Source organism: Panthera tigris, chromosome F3 (assembly GCF_018350195.1).
Source record: "Panthera tigris isolate Pti1 chromosome F3, P.tigris_Pti1_mat1.1, whole genome shotgun sequence".
In the NCBI taxonomy this organism is placed as follows: domain Eukaryota; kingdom Metazoa; phylum Chordata; class Mammalia; order Carnivora; family Felidae; genus Panthera; species Panthera tigris.
Window position 1 is genome coordinate 40,157,467 of NC_056678.1, and position 20,186 is coordinate 40,177,652.

At 55.1% G+C, this 20,186-nt stretch overlaps 1 protein-coding gene across 1 annotated transcript in view; it reads right to left on the reverse strand.

Moving 5' to 3' along the window:
- Positions 1–20,186, reverse strand: part of CACNA1S (calcium voltage-gated channel subunit alpha1 S) — a 64,995-nt gene that overhangs the window by 21,601 nt on the left and 23,208 nt on the right. Inside the window, exons 8-25 of the mRNA XM_042976391.1 lie at positions 18,535–18,680; positions 18,015–18,096; positions 15,864–16,024; positions 14,072–14,297; positions 13,777–13,984; positions 12,883–13,003; positions 11,924–12,038; positions 10,726–10,819; positions 9,992–10,061; positions 7,303–7,435; positions 6,519–6,648; positions 6,149–6,208; positions 4,479–4,585; positions 3,943–4,030; positions 3,599–3,706; positions 1,212–1,264; positions 808–954; positions 133–334 (exon numbers count right to left, since the gene is read on the reverse strand). Of these exons, the coding sequence (XP_042832325.1) occupies positions 133–334; positions 808–954; positions 1,212–1,264; positions 3,599–3,706; positions 3,943–4,030; positions 4,479–4,585; positions 6,149–6,208; positions 6,519–6,648; positions 7,303–7,435; positions 9,992–10,061; positions 10,726–10,819; positions 11,924–12,038; positions 12,883–13,003; positions 13,777–13,984; positions 14,072–14,297; positions 15,864–16,024; positions 18,015–18,096; positions 18,535–18,680 (2,251 nt within the window). The remainder of the gene's footprint in view (positions 1–132; positions 335–807; positions 955–1,211; positions 1,265–3,598; positions 3,707–3,942; positions 4,031–4,478; positions 4,586–6,148; positions 6,209–6,518; positions 6,649–7,302; positions 7,436–9,991; positions 10,062–10,725; positions 10,820–11,923; positions 12,039–12,882; positions 13,004–13,776; positions 13,985–14,071; positions 14,298–15,863; positions 16,025–18,014; positions 18,097–18,534; positions 18,681–20,186) is intronic.

Here is a 20,186-nt window from a genome sequence, read left to right on the forward strand (position 1 = left end):
TGCAGGCTGGGTCTGGGCACGAAATGGAGGTTCTGGGGTCAACCCCGGGCCCAGGACTCTTCACTGGTCAGAGCCTAGGGCTCAGGCTGGCAGGAGGCCTGCTGAATCCGCTCTCCACCTCAGCCCAGGCACCTGGTTCTTGTCCAGTTCACAGTTCTTGTACTCAGTCTCCCCCTGCTCCTGGAAGGTGACAATAACGAAGCCCACAAAGATGTTCATCATGAAGAAGGCAATGAGGATGATGTAGATGATGAAGAAGATGGCCATCTCCACCCGGTTGTTGTAGACGGGGCCTGTGTCTTCCTTGTATGAGTCTATGGCCTGGTAAAGCAGCCTTGGGGTGGGCAGAGAAGAGACTGGTTGGACAGGGGTGATGAGGCAGAGAGCCAGGCCAGGAAGGACAGGCTTTCTCTCACTGGCCACAGGGACCCGAGGGAGCTTTCTGAACGATCAAGCACCAGGAGGGAAGTTAGGACCATGCCAGAAAAGATTGGGACAGGTCCTGGAAAGGGCCTGCCTTTCCGTGGGATGCCCCATCTACCCTAATCAATCAGTAGGGCTCCCCACACGGGCACAGAGGCCTACACCTGTTGGGGGACTGGGACATTCTGTCAGAGTGCCCAGGTCAGGATGTCTTTAGGGTGGCCGGTCAACACACTGGTCCCACACACCCTCCCAGCTGGTGGGTTTGTTGAGCGCTTACCGTGGGCCTGGCACGGAGTGGTGAGGGCTGCAGAAGGGCAAGATGGCTCTCTGGCACTGCCCCCACCATGCCCGCATTGGACCCAGGCCCCAGCCCTCACTCACTGAGGCCATCCCTCAAAGGTGGAGACCGTGAAGAGTGACATCATGGCCGAGAGCACGTTGTCGAAATGGAAGTCGCTGTGTATCCACTGGCGGGGGCGCAGCTCCATCTGCGTGGGGTCCCCATCCTTGTACACATAGTAATAGCCCCTGGGGTGGGGAGGCTCAGTCACTCCACTGTGCATGGCTGGGCTGCCCCCTCCCCACCCACATCCTCTGATCCCCTGTAGACTGGGGACCAGAGGGGACACTGCTGGGCACTCCCTCACCACAGTTTCCCAAGGAAGGACCCTTTAGAACACGCTTCCTGGGCCTAGGGGCTCAGGTTCCCCAGGTCCTCCTCGCACAAGGTCCCCCACGCAGTGGCTGTCCCACCTCGTGCCCTCAGCCAGCAGAGTTCAGCCCACCTGCACTCCTTCTCTGTCATCTTGGATAAGTCATTGCAGCTGAAGAACTTCCCCTGTGTCAAGAAGAGGGAGGGAGGGAGGGACACACATTGTCATGGAAACAAGATTGAAAACTGGGCTACGAAGTGAATAGCGGCAGGGCACGTGGAAAGAGGGCCCCAGCACTGTCTTCCTCCTTCACCATCATCCCTTCCCTCAGCTGCCCCTCGGGCTTCCCTACCAGGCCTGAGGCTGTCGCGGCTGAGAAGCCAGTTCCTGAACAGGCTGGGCCTGAGGGGAAGGAAATATGGATACAGCTCGGCCCTGCCCCTCCCTCAGGGAGCCCCCTGCCTCCCATTGCTACGGGAAGCCCTCTTGAGGTCTCCCCATGAGAGACCAAGAAGGGCTGCCCCCCCCTTCCTTCTCCTGCCAGTGGGGCGGCCACAGGGCACACAGGGCACAGTAAGAGTTGCAGGGACGGAGCCCAACCGGGTCTTGAGGGCGCAAATCATCTCAAAGTGGAACGGGGGTCCCGCACCCCCACTCGGAGGCCTGAACAGGCGGGCACTGTGCCCCCCTGTGCTGATTACAGTCAGAGCAGTTTCCCTTTTTGTCTACATCACAGACTGGGCACCCACAGAAGAGTCTGTGTGAAGAAAAGGAGTGATCGCCAGGCCCGAATGGAGCTACATGAAGCCTGAAGTTCACGGCATCTGGTCGAGTCCCCTCAAAGGCCCAGAGAAAGAGCTGCCTCAGCCAAGGATACGGGACTGGCTGACGGCACAGAGGCCCTGCCCGCTGCAGGGTTTTGCTGTTCCAGCCATATCCCCCTTTACGGTTGCCAGAGCAGAGGGGTGAAGGGGAGGCAGGTGACATTGGGGGAGAAGCAGGGAGAGGACACAGCTGTCACTGGGCAGGTTTCTGGGCACTTGAAACAAAACACCCAATTTAATATGGGAAGCAAACTCTTGATGTAATGTGGAATGTATGCGAAGTTTCCACAGGGTAAAACGTGGGGTAAAATGCCACTTGTAACTGATGTCTGGGCATTATCTGAGTGGGCAGGAGCTGGGGGTCTTTTGATGAGAGACTACAGCACAGGGGTCGGGGCAGGGGTTGGGGGGTTGAGGGACAGCCGCTCTTGCCTGGAAGGCACACAGGAGCCAGAGGAGGGGGCCGCTCATTCGTTCCTCCAGGGAGCATGTCTTGTGGGCTGCCTATATGCCAGGCCCAGGCTGGGTGCCAGGGTCAGGGAGGAGTGAGACATACACCCAGTGCCCCTAGTAGAGGAGGGGGCAGGGCTCGAGGGGAGGGGCAGCCCTCTGCTGGAACTAGGAGGGGAAGGTCACACGCCAATCATGGTAACTGAGGTTTGAAGGCTAAGCTGTCTCAGTCTGGATGCGGTTTCCAAGGGGATGCCTCCACCCCTCCAGGACAGTAAACAACAGGACGCATCTCCCTTAAGGTCATCAGGGAACCCCACCTTGACTGCTCTCCCCCCAAACCTGCTCCTTGCCCACAGGGAGGGACTTGTGGGGTTTGCTTCATGACCCCCTCTCGGCCTTAACCGAGACGCCGGCTCGGAGAAAAATGCTCCACAAATGCTGTCGAATGAATGAATGACGGTACGATGATGTCAGTGGCCAAGTCTGACTGAAGTTACGTCATCGTGGTTTTCATGCTTCGGGGGACAGCAGCGGTTTGGGTCATGAAAGGAAATGTCAGGGTGTTGGAGTACTCAGATACCAATTTCTGTGTCCTGCAGATGGTATGAAGGGCAGAGGCGTCCAGAAACCAGCTCGGTGGGAGGGGAGCCTTGCGGGGCTGATTCCTAGAGAGGAACTGCATAGCTGTGTCCTCCCAGGAAAGTGAGGACAGAACGAGGCGGCTCCCAGGGTAGAATGATGGCCTCCCTCCCTCAGAAGCTCCTGGTAGATATGAATGATGCCAGCCACACCGGCCAGAAGCACGGGGTGCTGAAGTCCAGCTGACGGAGGAAGGTGGAGTGGATGGGGGCTAGAGGTAGGGGGCATGTTTTAGACAGGCCTGGCAGGATGGGAGGGGTGGGGGAGGTTGATAACGGGGAGGGGGGCTGACAGGGTCCGGCAGGTAGGGGAGGGGGCTTGGTCCTCAAGGAGAAGCCACGGAGAGCCAGGAAGACAGCAGGTGCAACGGTCATGGTGGCCAGCAGAGCCACTGGGGCCACGAAGGGGCATCGCCTAGGAAACCTCATCCAGACTCCAGGTAGCTTAGCCTCACAACTCTGTGCACTCGAGGACATCTGCTTTCACAGTCTGGGGCTCCCTTTGCTTAGAGGGTGGGGAACGGGCTGGCTCTTGCCTTGGCCTCAGAGCTGGCACCCGAGCTGCGGAAGGGGGGGCAAAGCTGCCCGGGCAGGTGGGGCTCACCTTGAAAAGCTGGACGCCGATGCAGGCAAACATGAACTGCAGGAGGGTGGTGACGAGGACGATGTTCCCGATTGTGCGGATGGCCACAAACACACACTGCACCACGTGCTGGGGAGGGACACCAGGTTAGCAACATCCCGCCCTTGCTATCCCCTGCTGCCTCCCAGCTAGGTGGGGGCAGAGGGAGCTTCGTGGGGAAGCATGGCCGCCCAGCCTCACCCCTACCCCCGTTTGGCAAAGGGGGTGCAACACGTGCCCCAGCAACGGCTGGGCGGAGGTTTCCAGGATCAGGCCCTTGCAGCCTCTCTTTTCCTGCTCCTGGGGTCCCACCCAGGCCCTCTCACCTTCAGCCCCTTGGCTCTGTTGATGGCCCGCAGGGGCCGGAGCACCCTCAGCACCCTCAGGATTTTCACCACGGAGATGGCGCTGGACCTGGGGGAGGCGGCGGGGGGTGGGGGGTGAGGGCAGCCTGCTCCAGCCCTCCACCTGCCCCCGGCCTCTGGTCCTCCACATCTGCCATCTTTCTGCCTGAACACAGTCCCCTCGTTCCCCACCCTTCCCTTAGGCTGCGCGAGGACCCCACCCCCGGATAAAGCCGCCTCCTGCCCGGTGGTGCAGCACAGTAAGGGATTCCTCCATGGGTGGCTACAGGCTCTGTTTCTCTCATCAGACTGGGGGCGACCCAGAGGTAGGGACTGCAGCCCCTCCTGCTAAGCACTGTCACTTCAGTCCAGTTGGTGACACCCTAGGGGACCCTGGACCCCCATCAATGGCCCTGAGAATCCCTCTCCTTGCGGCTTGGTGCCCACCAATGAACAGTGGGTGGGACTCTGCTCTGAAGAGGGGTCCTCGCCCGGGGCTGGCCCCTGCCACTGCTCACTCGAGTCCCATGGAGATGAGGGACACGGCCACCACCAGCAGGTCCAGGATGTTGAAGTAGTTGCGGCAGAAGGAGCCCTTGTGCAGGAAGGCACCGTAGGTCGTCATCTGTGGGGAAAGCCAGCATCCTGGGTGGGTGGGGGCAGTGGGGAGCTTGGGGACGGGCGTGTCCCCACAAAGAAGGGCTTCCTGAGGGAAGATCTGCCTCAGTCTGCAGAGGCAGATGGCTGCCAGGAAGTCTCTACCCTTCACTCCACTCCTTGCTGTGTCCTAAGTGCTTTTTCTCCCATTCTCTGCTCCCAGTTCTGGAAACATGAGGACTTCTCATGGGCAGCTCCACCAGACTTTGCTCCCTGAGCTTGTCTCTTTGGTCAGATGCCATAGGGCACCCCAGTCTCCTTCCCTACGGGGCCACAGAGTGGGGAAGCCCTGGCCCTTCTCTCCCCTGTGGAACATGATAAAATTCCTCTTCCTCCTCTCTGGGAAGCTTCTTCAGAAGTAACCTCTGCCCTGAGGATTGCTGAGTGAGGCTGAACAGCCCCTTTAGGACTGGAAGACCTTCACCAGGCCCGGACCCCTCTCCCTTCCCCATTGTCCCACCTTCTCGCTGTTCCTTCAGCTTCTTTCGTGTACTCTGTGATGATCTCCCAGGCCTTTTGTGCAAACACGCTATGCCCTTGAAGTCTGATGAGTCTGAAGCCTTTCCTGGCATTCAAGGTGATTTCTTCTCAACTCGCCTTCCCAGGCTCTGTTTTCTGTGCTATATCCCAGCCCAAAAGGACCACTTTCTCCTCTCTGAGCACGTCTGAACCACCTTCTCATCATGCATTTGCCATTTTCTGTCCTCCTGGACTGCCCCTGTTATCCCTCCCTAACGAACTCCTGGCCACCTCTAATGCCACCACCTCCAGGAAGCCCTCTTGGACCTCAGGGAAGCCACCATCCCTCTGCTCAACTGCTTTAGTAGTCAAAGGCCTTGAAATAAAGAACTGTCCTGATTTCAGGTTGCAGCCTGCTCTGGGCTATTCCTTCTGCAAAGCTCCCCTCTCCCTTCTTCATTCATGAAGGTGAAGGCTGGGGCTACTGGGCCCCAGATGGGCCCTCCCTCTGCCTCTGAGACCCTCCACGGTGATGGTGTGAACCCAGTGTACCTGCCTCGAGAATGAGAGAGCAGTGATGTGCTATGGGTAAGGAAGGGGGAGCTACGATCGGACAGAGCTGCCAGAAACCCATCTAGGGCAAAGGTCACTTCTCTGGGGATTCCCGGGAGAGGGCTTTTAGTCATTGGTAACAAAGGTCTAGGAACAAATCACGGCTCCCTGGGTCTAAGGCTAATTGTGCCTTCACTATGGAGGAGGAATGCCCGAGGCTTTATAGACGCGGACGTGCTCACTGAGCTGTGCTGAGAGGTGCCCAGCTGCAGGTTGGTCGTACTTCATGTCCCCACCCATGCACCTGCTCACCTCCTTGCCCCAGCTTACGAGCAGAAACCCCATCTGCTCCTGGGTCCCGCGAGTCCCTCCCTGTTCTCCACTTTCTTCTTGCTTTTCCCTCACCCCCGCCACCCAGCCTGTGAGCGAGTGCCGGGCATGTAAGTTGGAGCCACATGAGGTCTGCTATCCTGGCCTGGAGACACCACTCACCCAGGCTGTCCCACAAGCCTTCACTCACCTTGAGGACAATCTCCACAGTGAAGACAGAGGTGAATGCAATGTCGAAATACCCAAGGATCTGGTGACGGGGCAGGGGAGAGAGAAGTCGGTGAGAGGAAGAACCGAACAATGACATCATCACTGTCACCACCATCACTATCATCATTAAAACTAGGCAACAAGAGCCTGTCACGTTACACGCTGAGACAGTTCAGGACCGGACCGGGCAGTCTTACCCCTCCAGGGATTTAAACTCTAAGAAACTCTGATGCCTATGGCCACACAGAGCCTACAGCTGAGCTCGGAGCCCCAGAGGGAGGTGTCCGGGTGGCTGAGGCCTGGGGTAGGGAGGGGTGCTGAGCTGGCAGAAGGCACAGGCCTGCCATCACCTGATTCCTCACGGACTCGGCCCGGATGGGGTCCTCCGCGGCCAGTGCGGCACTGCTGAGCAGGATGAAAAGAAGGATGAAGTTGGTGAACCAGGTAGCGTTGACAATGCGATGACACAAGACACGGATCCTGGGGGAAGATGGCCAGGGGGCCAGGGGAGCTGTGAGCCCCTGGGCACTCGGGCCTCACCAGCCTCGGTCCCACACACAGACGGTGGAACCCTCCCTCCCGGCTCGGTGGAGAAGGCTAGCCCGCACCTCAACTGTCCTCTGGCTGGACACGCAGGGGCCCTGCCCCTCATTCTCTCAGCGCGGCCCTAGCCCCCTCTCCCGCCACCCGTCCCCTCCCCCAGTACTCCTCCACCACCCTCTGGTTTCCCCCAAAAAGAATGGACCCGGCCGATCTCCATCCACGAAGCAGACAGATGAAACTCCCTGAAGACTACGGGCGATGTAGATTTTAAAGGTATAAAAGTGTGAAGCCAGGAAGAAATACAGCCTCACCGGGTTCTCATCCCCTCATCCTGGCTAAAATTGCCCTCAGAAGGGAACTAAAATATACAGTCCCTCTTAGGAGTCAGTATTTGATAGGGTTTAAGGCACCGCTTCTCCCAGAGACACCAGCATTTTAAACAGGGCACAAGATCTTAAGTTAAAAGAGTCATTTTCTCATGGTGTAACTGTAGGCCCAAAGAATCGGCAAAAGGGGCCTTTTTAGAGCAGAAGCCGTCCCTCTTCGAGAGCCCCATCAATCACCCTGCGCAGCAGCCAAGAGACTACCCACTTGTTGGTGGGGCTGAAAATGAAGAAGGAGCTGGCTTCTGGGATGGGCACTGCCTTCTCTTTGAGCTGCAGCTCAGCCAGCGGGCGTGGTCGGGGGCTCACTGGGATCTCGGGCTCATCTTCCTCATCATCTCCTGTCGGGGAGGGAGAGAGAGACATTGGGGGCGTCTTTACAAACCTTACTGCTCCCCCAGGTCTCTGTGCTCTGAATCCAACCACGAACCCCCAGCAACCAGCAAGTGAAGGTGGTAGCAGGCCAAGGCAGGGCACGAGGATGTCAGCAGAGTCCAGTTTACACAGCTCCCTTTCCCCTCAGGGAACAGATTTGAACCGTCAGGGGAAAATGGCAGCCCCAGAACCTTCCAGAAGTGGGGCCAGGAGCAAAGTCAAGGAGCCTTGCTGTCTCATCTGCTGTCTCAGGGCTGGACTCACCCCATCCCAAGTGCTCACAGCTGGGAGACTGGGGGGTTGCGGGGGGTGGTCTCTACTTCTGATGAGACCTGAGCTGTGGTCCAGGCTCTGCCCCTGACTTGCTGTGCATGCTAGTTACGTTTCTGTCCTTCCTGGGCTTCAGGTCCCCAATTTGTGAAATCGATCAGGGGAAGGAGGCCTGTTGAAATAAATAGGCTCTGAGCTCCTCTCCTGGGTTAGAATTCTAAAAATGATCATTTCAGAGAGAAACTGCCAGCATGGGAAAAAAGTCAATATTCCTTGAGCTTCGGCCAGTCCTCAGCACCGAGGCAGATACCGGGGTGGGAGGGATCGAAGAGGAAGACATAGGCCCTCTAGGTTCACTTGCTAGGTCCCATGGCTTCATGAGACAGCTGACTACCTGAGGTCCTCAGCTGGGCTTAGCAGGGGGAGCCAAGGTTCCAGTGATCAGACTGGGGGCACTGTCCAAAGTTGGGCTGTCCCTCTGTTGGGCTCTGTGCTGATGGCTCAGAGCCTGGAGCCTGTTTCAGATTCTGTGTCTCCCTCGCTCTCTGCCCCTCCCCCACTTGTGATCTGTCTCTGTCTCTCAAAAATAAACACTTAAAAACATTAAAAAAATGGGGCGGGGGGACCTGGGTGACTCAGTTGGTTAAGCATCCCACTTAAGCTCAGGTCACGATCTTACGGTTCGTGAGTTTGAGCCCTGCGTCGGGCTCTGTGCTGACAGCTCGGAGCCTGGAGGCTGCTTCCGATTCTGTGTCTCCCTCGCTCCCTGCCCCTCCCCTGCTCATGCTCTGTCTCTGTCTCTCTCTCAAAAATAAATTAACATTAAAAAATTTTTTTTTTTGAAAATTGGGGTGTCCCTCGATATGCAGGTCTTTCCCAGGCCCTTGTTTCCCTCACCCCATCGCCACCTCATCCTTACCCCTGCTGGCCCCTGGCAGAGCCCCTTGGGGAAGCCAAGAAAGAACCACTAGATTCTTCTGTCTCCATTGTGGCAGCCTGCACAGGCTCGCAGCTCCACCAGAAACCCCCCTTCTTCCCTTCTTATAATGAGAAAGTGTTAATTCTTAGAACTAACATTTGCTTTCTTTTTTCCTTTGTCTATGCCCATTTTGTTAACTTCATTTTGTCCTAAGCCATTTCAAATCGTCTTTGGAAAGAAGCAGAATAAATGTATTCAACCTCTTTGGTAAGAGCTCTCTTCCAAATGCTCACCCCACCTCCCCTCTACCGTCTACCCTCCCCCCTTCTTTCCAACCCTGTTCCCTTTCCTTAACCTCTGATTTCCTGAGTCAGTCATCTCCCCTGCACACCAGCCACTCCCACCTGCTAGGTGATGGTTGTTAGATGAAACGGCTCAAGATGAATTATTTTAAAACCCAACTATTCACTTCTGGCAGACATTTGAAGAGATATGATTAGCCCTGTCTTGATCAGCTCCATTCTCCCCACACATCACTTTGCAAAATTCTTTCATGTGTTTACTTACTCTATTTATTGAGTGCCTACTCTGTGCCATTTGGAGCACAAAAAGTCCCCCCCCCCCCACCCGGAGCTCAGAGTCACCGGGGCAAACAGACGCTACTCAGCTGATTCCACAATTTCCTGAAACTACACCAGTGACTCAGCGCTCCAAGGACCCGTGAGCGAGCTAAGAGAGGACCTCAGAGCTTTTGGCCTCCAGGGCTCTGCCAGGCGGCCTCTGTGAACCTATGTGTTCCCGCCTGCAGCAGCCACTGGTTACTTACATTTGTGAGACGTTTATAGTTTGTCTGTGGCTGTGCATTACCCTCCTGCCCACCCTACGCTTGCCTCCTTCATTTCAATTCTCCCCGCAGTGCAAGCCATGGTTCTGTTTATTCCTGTACCAGTCCAGCCCCAGCCCTGCTGGATGCTGGGTGGGGAGTAACCTGCCCATCTCTGACACCACAGACAGACAGGTCCTCATCTATGGTCTACTCTGTGTGGCCAGAGTGGAAAACTTGAAAACGGGAGTCCTCAGTACCGAAGTATGTGACTGGCACTCAATAAATACTAGCTGAATTGAATGAAAATAGAATGTGTGGATTTTTTCCATTGTGGGCACTGGACACAAGGCAGACGGGCAGATGGCTTATTTGCATGACTAGGTCAGAAGGGAGGTCTCTGTCTTGCGATCCCCTCATGGAAGGATCCAGGAAGGGGAACACCCAAGAGATCGTCCCCGGGGAGAAATCAACACCAGCATACACCTCCAGCAGTCCCAGGACCCTCACCTGGGAAGTCAGCTGAGGGGTAGGGATCCTTCACTTCATTGACATTAGACTCAAATTCATCGATTTTCAGCTGTAGGAAGGAACACAACAAAGATGAGGATAAAAGCAAAAGCTGCAGTTTCTGCTTACTGGAGGGTCATTGACTGGAGGGTCAGTGTAGGCTCCAGCTCAGTCCTCCCTACAGCCTGGGGGATAGGTCATGTAGGATCATTCCTTTTTTATGAATGAGAAGCCAAGCCTAGAAAGGTCACACAAGTTGCCAAGACCTCAGACTGTCTGAGCCTGTGCACGGCATCCCCTGTTTAGTTCCCTGGGGCCCAATTCTCCAACCGTTGGACCTCTGCTTCCACCATTTCCAGAAAGTTTGAGCAGAGCCAGGCTGGAACAATCAGGAAGTGATGGGAAGCCAGTCTGGGTCTCTCAATGGAACAGGGGTGTCAAGTCGTGAGGGGGACACTTTGACTGGGGTGGGAACCCGGGACTCTGAGGAAGTCTGGTTCCCAGAGTGGGGCATCTATGCCTCTCAGTATAAAGGATTCCTTGTGGGAGGGTAGCGATTTACTCTCCCTCCAGTAGAGTGGAGACAGATGTCCTCACCTGGCTGATAACCAGGCAGATTGCCCCTTTCCACATTCCTACCCACCCACCAGCACCCTAAGTCATGGAGGTGAAACCAGAGGACTTGTAGAGTCCCTCCCCATCCTGCCTCTGAAGATACCCCACACGATGCTCACCTTGGCGGTGGTAGGGATGCCTTCACCCTTGGGTTTCTGTTCCAGCTTCTTGGCCATCACTGATTTCTCTTCCTCTGACTTATCTGGAAGACCCCTAAGTTAAAAAGAAAGAAAGAAAGAAAGAAAGAAAGAAAGAAAGAAAGAAAGAAAGAAAGAAAGAAAGAAAGAAAGAAAGAAAGAAAGAAAGAAAGAAAGAAAGAAAGAAAGAAAGAAAGAAAGAAAGAAAGAGGAAGGAAGGAAGGAAGGAAGGAAGGAAGAAAGAAAGAAAGAAAGAAAGAAAGAAAGAAAGAAAGAAAGAAAGAAAGAAAGAAAGAAATCCCACAGTGGAAGCCCAACTAGAAAGTTCTCAGGGATCTGCTTAGTCTAATGGCATCCTCAAGGGGATCCCACACCAAGGACTCAGGGGACTCTGTGGAGGATGGAGCAGTGTAGACCGCCAAATGGGAGGGACTATAGCCCTGGGCAAGCCCTTTCCCTGTGATGAAAGGGCATGATGCCCAGCTTGGGGCCATGACTACATACGGCTTGCTGGTCAGCTACGCTCAATGTTCACTGAAGGGTAAATGGGTGAAAAATGGTTTTGTGCCTAGTTCATAAAGAATTCACAGTGTGGGAGCATGATTTGGTTCAAGACGGGGCTCAACTCTTTGGAAGTGTCTGGATTACATTGCTCTCTTTCTCTTCCTATCCTGCCTCTCCCCAGACTATGCATACCATTCCCGCAGGCATGGGCACTGGAGGAAGCAGGACTTTTGTCTAGAACCATTAAGTATGGTTCTCCAACCAGCAGATGGAGAAAGGTGTAAAAGACCTGAGAAGTCAACCACCACTTCACATACAACAAGGCCAGGGGGCAGCAAAGGGAAATGTCTCCCTTCAAGAAGTGCAGGGACTCCGTGGCAGGACTGGTTGAATTTCTAGAACTCTCCACCAGGGTTCCCTGGTCCCACCTGCCTGGCTCTGCCATCACATTTCCTGAGGCCTGTCTAGAGACCAACTGCCTCCAATTCTGCGCCCAGGGACACCTCATAGGACTTCAGCCATCCCTATGCACGCTGGTTGCAGAAGCCTGCCCACTGGGGCAGGTGTCACTGTGGCACAGCCTCTGCTCATCGGGCTCCAAGGAGCCACCTGCCCAGAGCTAGGAGGTCACCATCAGGCATGCCAGGTCCCTCCCTTCTGAGGATGCAGCACTCACTTGGACATCTTCCTGCGTTTTCTCTCCTCAGCTTTGGCCTTCTGGGCAGAAGTCAGGCTCTCTGCCTCAGCCAGGTTGTCCACAGCGATGGCCAGGAAGACATTGAGCAGGATATCTGAGGGTGTCCGGCTAAGGAGTCTTGGGTTGTGGATGAAAGGGAGACCTGGGGGGCCGGAGTCTCACCCTGCCCGTGGGTTGGCACGACAACCCTGCTTCCTTGGTGGGGTGTTGGAGTTCTTCTTGCCAGTTACCCCATGGGATGGCATGGGCCCAAGGACACGGACAAGCATCCCCAGGGGAGCCTGACTGCAGAGGGTGCCCATGATGGGCCTTGAGTACCGTCCATTTCCTGCCCAGGACTGATCCCAGCTCTCTCGGGGGGCTTTGTGGGGCGCCCGTGAGGCGCTGTAACTGAGAGTCATGTGCTCAGTGCACATAAGCTCAAGGACCACTGGTTCCCTCCCTCCCCGCTACTCATATCAAATTCCACGGTGCCGGCACCAGAACCCCGGGCACTGCCGGCTCTGTCTGCCCCGTCCACCTCGCCCTCCCCACTGCCCATCTCATTCTCGGTCTGCCTGCTCCCTGGTTCCTCCCTGCCTGCCTCCGAACCTGTGGAGGAGGCTGCCCACCAACGTCACGGCCCCTCCACCAGACCTGTTCTTGCTCCTGCCTTGTTCCAGGCTCACCAGCCTCTTTGGGATGAAATCCTCCCACCTGTAACCAGTCACCTCTGTGGTCCTTCCCCTTTCCTGGTGGAAGGAATTATCCTACAGCTCGACCTGCACTTGCCATATGCTACGTCCCATCCCCCTGCCCCCTCCATGAGCCTGGGAGCTCCCCTCCAGCCAGAGGGCCCGGTGCCTGGCAAGTGGGTACCCTTGACCCGCATTGTAAGCCCCCGCCCGTCCCAACCCCCTCCCTCCGCTCTTTTCTGCGCCCTGCTCCCAAGGGGATACAATTGCCACAGACAAAAAGGATGATGAAATAAATGCACACGAGCACCCCAGGGTAGGACGGCCCGCCGTAGGCCATGATCCCGTTGTACATCACAGAATTCCAGTCTTCACCTGTTAGGACCTAGAGGGACAGGGAGCACTGGGGTAGAGGGACGCGGATGGACTTGAGAGTCTTCTGTCGGGACCACACTGCCCAAAAGGCCCCCTCCAACTCTGTCAGTTCCCCTAAACCTTTCCTCTCTTCATTCACGGCCAGGACGAAAGGTCCCTGCTCTTCTGGCCTCTCCCCCAGTGGTCGAAAGTGGGCCAAGGAGTTTGGCCGTGGGGTCGCCACATCCCTGTGCTCTGTCCCTAATGCCCAGGCCTACCTGTACTACGCCCACCCATGCCTCCTGGCATTCCAGCCTCCCGAAACAGTGTGAAATGTCAAGTGTCTTCTAAGGCATGACACCGGACCAGCCCTCGGGTGAATGGAAGAAAGAGAGGGTGACGTCATCTTTAAGACCAACTGATTGCCACACGCCGGCCTCCCCACTGGTACCAACGAGGTGATGTTCCTCGTGGGTGCTGGCTCCGACACAGGGGAGTGATGTGGGTAGCGCGTGAGAGAGAAAGCAGACCCTGCGACTCCATTCGTTTGGTATCAGTGATCCTACTATGGGCCAGCGCTCCGCTTGGCACCGGGGACACAGGCAAATAGGACAACCTGGGCACAGCTCCTAGCCTCGGGAGGGTGAGGGAGGCTCACAGTAGAGAGAAGACAGGGGGTGAGGGGACCCGCAGAGGGACCTTGAACTCAAACCAGCAGATCGCAGAAGGCTTCCTGGAGGAGGTGATGCCCACGCCGATCCCCAAGGACAAGAAGTGGGATTCAGCTCCTGCCGCACGGCCTACCTGGAAGACGCTGATGAGGGCCTGCGGGAAGTTGTCAAAGTTGCTGCGCCGCACCTCCGTGTCCTCGAAGTCGTACCTGCCCCCGAAGAGCTGCATGCCCAGCAGGGCGAAGATGATGATGAAGAGGAAAAGCAGCAGCAGCAGGGAGGCGATGGAGCGGATGGAGTTGAGCAGGGATGCCACCAGGTTGCTCAGCGACGTCCAGTACCTGAAGGCAGACGGTCACCGGTGGAGACGAGCGGCGCCCACCCCCCCCCCGCCCCCCTGGAGGCGCCCCCGCCAGCCCCGCGCTCACTTGGTGATCTTGAAGATCCGCAGGAGGCGGATGCAGCGCAGCACGGAGATGCCCAGGGGCGTCATGGCACCTGACTGCACCAGCAGCAGCTCCAGGACGCCGCTGCACACCACGAAGCAGTCGAAGCGGTTGAAGATGGACATGAAATACTGGCGCAGGCCCAGCCCGCACATCTTCAGCAGCATCTCGACGGCGAAGAGGGCCAGCAGCACGCGGTTGGCAACGTCTGCGGGGTGGGCGGCCGGGCCTCAGCGCCCCTCTTGCCCGCCCCCTGCCGCGGGGACTTTGCCTTGGCCACGCCCCCCACCCGGGACCCCCTCACGCGCTCCCAAAGCACCGTCCCTGTTCTGCTCCCCAACCCCCCCCCAGCCCAGGAGAACCCGGGGAATGTTTGCCCATCGGAGGAACGCCGAGGCAGACGCCCGAGAAGCGCCACCGGTCCGTGTTTTCACAAAACCGAATTCTGTTGCTTTTGATTTCATTCAAGTTAATCGGGCTCTGCCCCACTCTGCTTACCGTACACATCCCTTCTCCTGCGGGAGGAGGGGTCCCCCCACCTTGCCAGAGCCGGCCCGTCCACCTAGGCTTTGCCCCCTGACCCCCACCTGGCGAAACCCACCGTCAACCATCTCTTTTCTCTCCCGTGTGCTTCACTTCTCCTTTCAAGCGGATTCTCCCATCGCCGTTTTAAAAAATGCGGAAGTCTCTCCCATTTCCACCCACCCCACCCCCCAAGCAGCTCCTGCTCTGGCTCTCTCCTCCCTATCACGGCCACACGCAGCAAAAGGTTATCTTCTTGGATCTCTTCACCTCTTCACACCCTGCCCTGCCCCGTTGACCCTTTAACTCATACCTAACTGGGTCCACCTGGTCGCTCCACCAACAAACTCTCTCAGGGGCACGACTTTCAGGTCACCAAATCCAATGGGTGTTTTAACCTGCAATTTTCCTGAGCTCCTGGAAGCACGGGGCACGGTTGACCAGCCTGGCTTTTTTCAAATATCCTCTTTCCTTAGCTTCTGTGACACCATATCCTTCTGGATTTCTTCTGCTTCGCCTGCTTCTCCCAAGCCTCCTCTGCAGATGCAATTCTTTACCTAATCACTGAATGCTGACCTTGAGCTCTACATTTAGTATATACCATCCTCTGGTGATCTGGTGATGTCTTCTAAGGCTATAGCTTCTATTGCCACCCCTGCCAGTGACGCCCAGATTTTAATTCTTGCACTCTTAGCTTAGGATCCCTACATCATGTGGGAGATGCGCCAGCATCTCCTCCCCTGTAATCCTTCTCTTGCTATCTTACAGCTGCTTCTACTGTTGCCCTCCCTATATGGACTTGGCATTACTCATTAGCATCTGTCTTCTCCTCTGGCCAAGTAAGTTTCCTGGAAGGCAAGAACGGCATATTGATTCTCTCTGCATCCTGGGTTCTTTCTCTGTGCCTTACCTATGTAGTATGCATGCAATAAATAGTTGGTGAAAGATTGCTCTTTGGGGAGTAGAATTCGAACCCGGATGTTTGCAGTTTCAGATTGCCGGTAATCCTCATGTCGGTGTCTGAAATTGTAATAATTTAACCAGACACCTGGGTGCGTGGTTGGAGGCTTTCCAGTGAGCTGCTGTTACTGCCCCCGGTAATGCCAGGAGGAAAAATACTACCAGCCTATAATTTCCAGAAAACAATGTCAATATCTGCTTGACGTCTTCTGCAAAACCTGAGGTGCTACCGGCTGGCTTTGGCCGTCGGCCACATCTGTCCCCTTCCTGGCTTCACTCTGTTCTGTCTCACCTTGCAAATGGGTCAACCAGAGAGGCTGGTTGTGGTGCTCTGAGGCGATAGACAGGGTGTTGAGGGCAACGACCAGGATCACCAGCCAATAGAAGACTCTGGACTTGATCACATCGTGGCACTTCCAGCGAAAGATGCGGTTCCACTGCCTCCAGTGGCGGCTGGGAGAGAAGAGGAGGACGGAGTCAAAGAGCTGCTTTACTCCAAGCTCCCTCCTTCCTGCGGTTGCTTTGGGCCAGACCGCAGCCCTACTTAGCCTGATGGCCCACTCTCTGGCCACATGGGAGACGCTCAGGGCAAGAACTGCAGAGCCAGACTGATTTAAAATCTTGCCTCTTACTAGCGAAGCTCTTCCTCTTTTCAAAGGAGAATAATAACGATGCCAGCCTCAGAGGGGATTAGAGATTATGCGAGTACAATGCTTAGTTGGCACTGTGCCCAGTATCCTATGGGGGCTCCACATACTTTAATTTTAGTTAGAGCACACTGGGAGGCCTCACTTTGCTCATTATAAAAGCAAATTCTGTAACAGATGAATCATATCTGGTGTTGGTGAGGGTGTGGAAAGGGCACTGTCACAGCCACTGCAACCGCCTTGGAGAATCATTTGGCAACGCCGACCAAGGTTTTAAAATCTACATACTCTTCGACCCAGCAATTCCATTTCTAGGAATCGGCCCAGCAGAAATGTTCATACTTAGGTACAACTGTTCCTGTGGCGCGTTTGTGTTGTCAAAAATTGCAAAGGTTAAATATCTTATGGTATATTCATACCGTGAAATACTTCACATCCAAAGACATACCAAATGAAGGTGTGTGGACCATCAAGCCACAAAGACACAGAGGAAACTTAATTGCCCATCACTAAGTGAAAGAAGCCAGTCTGAAAGTCCTACGTACTGTACGATTCTAACTATGTGACGTTCTGGAAAAGGCAGAGCTATGGAGACAGTAAAAAGATCAGTGGTTAGTGGCTGGGGTGGGGGGGCGGGGGCGGTGGGGGAAGGATGAGCAGTCAGAGTACAGACGATTTTTAGGGCAGTGAAGATACCGTGTATGATTTTATAATGATGGATGGGTCCCTGTCATTTCATATTTGCCCAAGCCCACGGGATGAAGGCACGGCACCAAGAGTGAGCCCTAGCGTAAACCAGGTGCATCAGGTGTAACAACTGTCCCATTCTGGTGGGGGCTGGTGATGAGTGAGCTGTGCCCGTGTGGTGGCGGGGGGATATGAGACAACAACAGAGTTGTCTGTGAACCTTAAAAAAATTAAGCCGTGAACCTTAAAAAAATTAAAGTCTTAAAAACACCAAGATGGGTGTGTATGTATGAGGCTGCCCTAAATAGACGATTTTAAGTTAAAAGTGTTCATAGATGCTATGTGTATCATATTCATTTATTTATCAAATATTTGGCAGTATGTAGTCTATGTTGGGCACTGTTCTGGGTTCTGTTGGGACGGTAGTTAACGTAAAGACCCCTGTCATGTAAAAAGGCAAGCAAAACAAAAAACCTGGCGTGTGTGTGTGTGTGTGTGTGTGTGTGGGTGTGTGTGTGTAAGAGAGATAAAAGCATAGCAAAGGTCTTGGAGGGATAGCCATCTGTTACCATGGTTACCTCTTTGCAGGGCAGTGGGACCTTCATCTTTTCTTTGATGTATTTCTCTACCATTGGGCTTTCAAAATCACGGTTACGTATGGATTTGTAAAAGGAAGCAGCCAACCAAACAAATACAGCTTCCTCTTGAGACAAAGGCACTTGAGCCTGGAGTGTCCCCCTGTCTCCAGACCCCTGGCCGGCCAGCCTCCTGCCTGCAAAGCTCTCCATGCCACCTCTTTGCAACGCACACCTTCCCTCTTCCCGAGCAGAGGTTTCCAGAACTAATTAGCCCACCGACTCGACTCTCATCAGAGGGCAGCAGCCAAATCCTCTCCTTGCCTCCTGGCAGGCTCCCAGTCCCTTCCCTGTGTGCTGTAGAAGCAGGTGATCTGCTGAGTGCCCTCTGATGGTGCTGAGGGATGGGGCATGTGACTCTAAAGCTAGTAAGTGGGTTCTAACAGTACATGGGGAACAGCACATGGGTTCTAACTCCATGTCTCGGGGAGTTCTGAGTCTGGGAGGACCCTGGGGTGAAGGGCAGATACTTACACAAACTGGATGATTTTGTTCAAGCCCTCGATTTCATACAGGCTCTCCGCGTCAGAGCCTCCTTCATCCAGAGACAGCTTCCCTGGGAACAAGAGAGAAAAGCTGGGCCAGTCTTTGGGACCCCTCCGGGCTGGACACACCTAGGCCGGGCACACCTGGAAAAGGGGCCATTGGCTGGAGGCACCTGTGACCACAGGCCCTAGTGGGCCTGGATGGCTCTGCGTTTTCCCGAGCTGCCCGAGGAAGAGCCCACACTTGCAGGGGAGGGGCGGCTGTGGGCAGGCAGCATGGCACTCTGGACTTCAGGAGGAGCCCCGGGCACACCCGGATGCCATCATTTCGAGCCGTAAGGCTTAAGTTGGGTCACTCACCCTCTAAGGGCCTGAGTTTTCTCACCTGCAAAATGGCAACAGTCTACCTGCCGGAAGGGCGACGTGACGCAGTGCCGTCTCTGGGAGCCGACCGCGAGGGGCCGCTCAGGGGTGGGGAGGGCATGCTGACTATGCCTTTGGGCCCGAACCTTCTCTCAAGTCCTCAACGTCCATGACCTCGCCCTGCGTGATCCAGCTCATGTAGCCCCGGAGGTCCTCTTCCAGCTGCTGCTTCTCCCGGAGCTTTTGGAAGGTTCCCCTGGACTTGGCCTTCTCCCGCTCCTTAGTGAATTCCCTGAAGGAACAGAGAGATGGGGAAGGGCGGAGAAAAAAGAGAGGGTGTGGAGAAGGATTGGGCTTCCCAAGGACAGAGAGAGCACATTTGGGCTGGATGCGCCCCTGTCTTCGGGCCCAGGGTGTCGCCTGGGGTCCAGGTGCCCTTCCAGGTGACAGAGGGGCAGCTCCTCTCGTGCCCCCTCGCCATCCACACCCTCAGGAGCACCTTGGAGTGCCCAGCCTGCCTTTCTCATTGTCTTCTTCTCATCTCGTCTGGTATTTTACCCTCCCTCGTCTTGGGGTTGCCTTGGACACTAGGGGTTAATGACATGACCATTTCCCTAACAGAATCAGCCACGGGTCCTCAAATTTTCCAGGCTTCCCTGACCCTTGAAGCTACCTTAGGAATTTAGTTCTGCTTACAGACCTAAGGTCTGGAGGAAATTCCCCTGAGTCTAGAAGAAACCAGGTGGCCACACTGGAAGGAAAGGACCGGAGGGTCAGCGAGGGATCTTCAGACCAGCAGAGGCAACCCACTAAGCAGGGTGGAGAGAGAGGGAGGAGAGAGGGAGACGCAGGCACAGTCATTGGCTTGTCACATCAGCGCCTCAGCCCTCAGCACCGTCCCCAGGGACAGGGCCCCGGGCAGGGGGGCTCTGACCCTTTCCTGCTGTGGATCCTTTGGTAGTCCCAGGAAAACTGAGGCTACCTCCTCAGGATAATGTTGCAAAATGCACAAAATAAAACCATCTCATTACAAAGGAGTCGATTGTATCGCAATATACTTACGGACATATAAAGAAATTGTGATAAGTACGTATATGCTTCTTTGTGAGCTCATTCCCTAGCAAAGCCGAGTTGCGGATCTAACAGCTGTCATAGTTTCAAAGTAGTAATGCGTGTTGTGTGGGTTCTATTGGGACAAGTCACAGGGAGTGCTAAATACCACTGTGGCACACTGTCTCCATGCCTAGTGAAAGGAGACGCTAGATTTCAATCAGAGCTAGCAGAAAAGGAAGACAAGTTTTTCTCACTCAAGTTCACAGACCCCCTGAGTTCTTTCTACAGAGTGCTTGGAGGGAAGCTTCTGGGGTGGGGTGATGGCCATGGGGAAGGGGGCTGATGGCCACTTCTAGATTCTCCACTGTGGCTGTCTTGGAGCCGTCACAGAGAGAACAGCTCTCATTAATAATGACCATTAGTACTTAGTGCTAATTATGTGCTGGACTCTGCTCTAAGGACTTTCTACGTATTAACTCATTTAATGCTCCCAGCACCCCTATGGGATTATTCCCGTTTGACAGATGAGGCACAGAGAGGTTAGGTGACGAGGCAGAGGTCACACAGCCACCAAGCAGTAGTGTAAAGATTTAAACTTGGACAGTCTAGCCCCAGTCTGTGTGCCTCACTGAAGGTCCACAGACTCCTAACATGAAGCATCAGCTCCTGCACATCCAGGGGCAGGAGGCTGGGATCTCGGGGCTTCACCCAGAGGGAGTGCGGGTGTAGAGGGACAGAAGAAGAA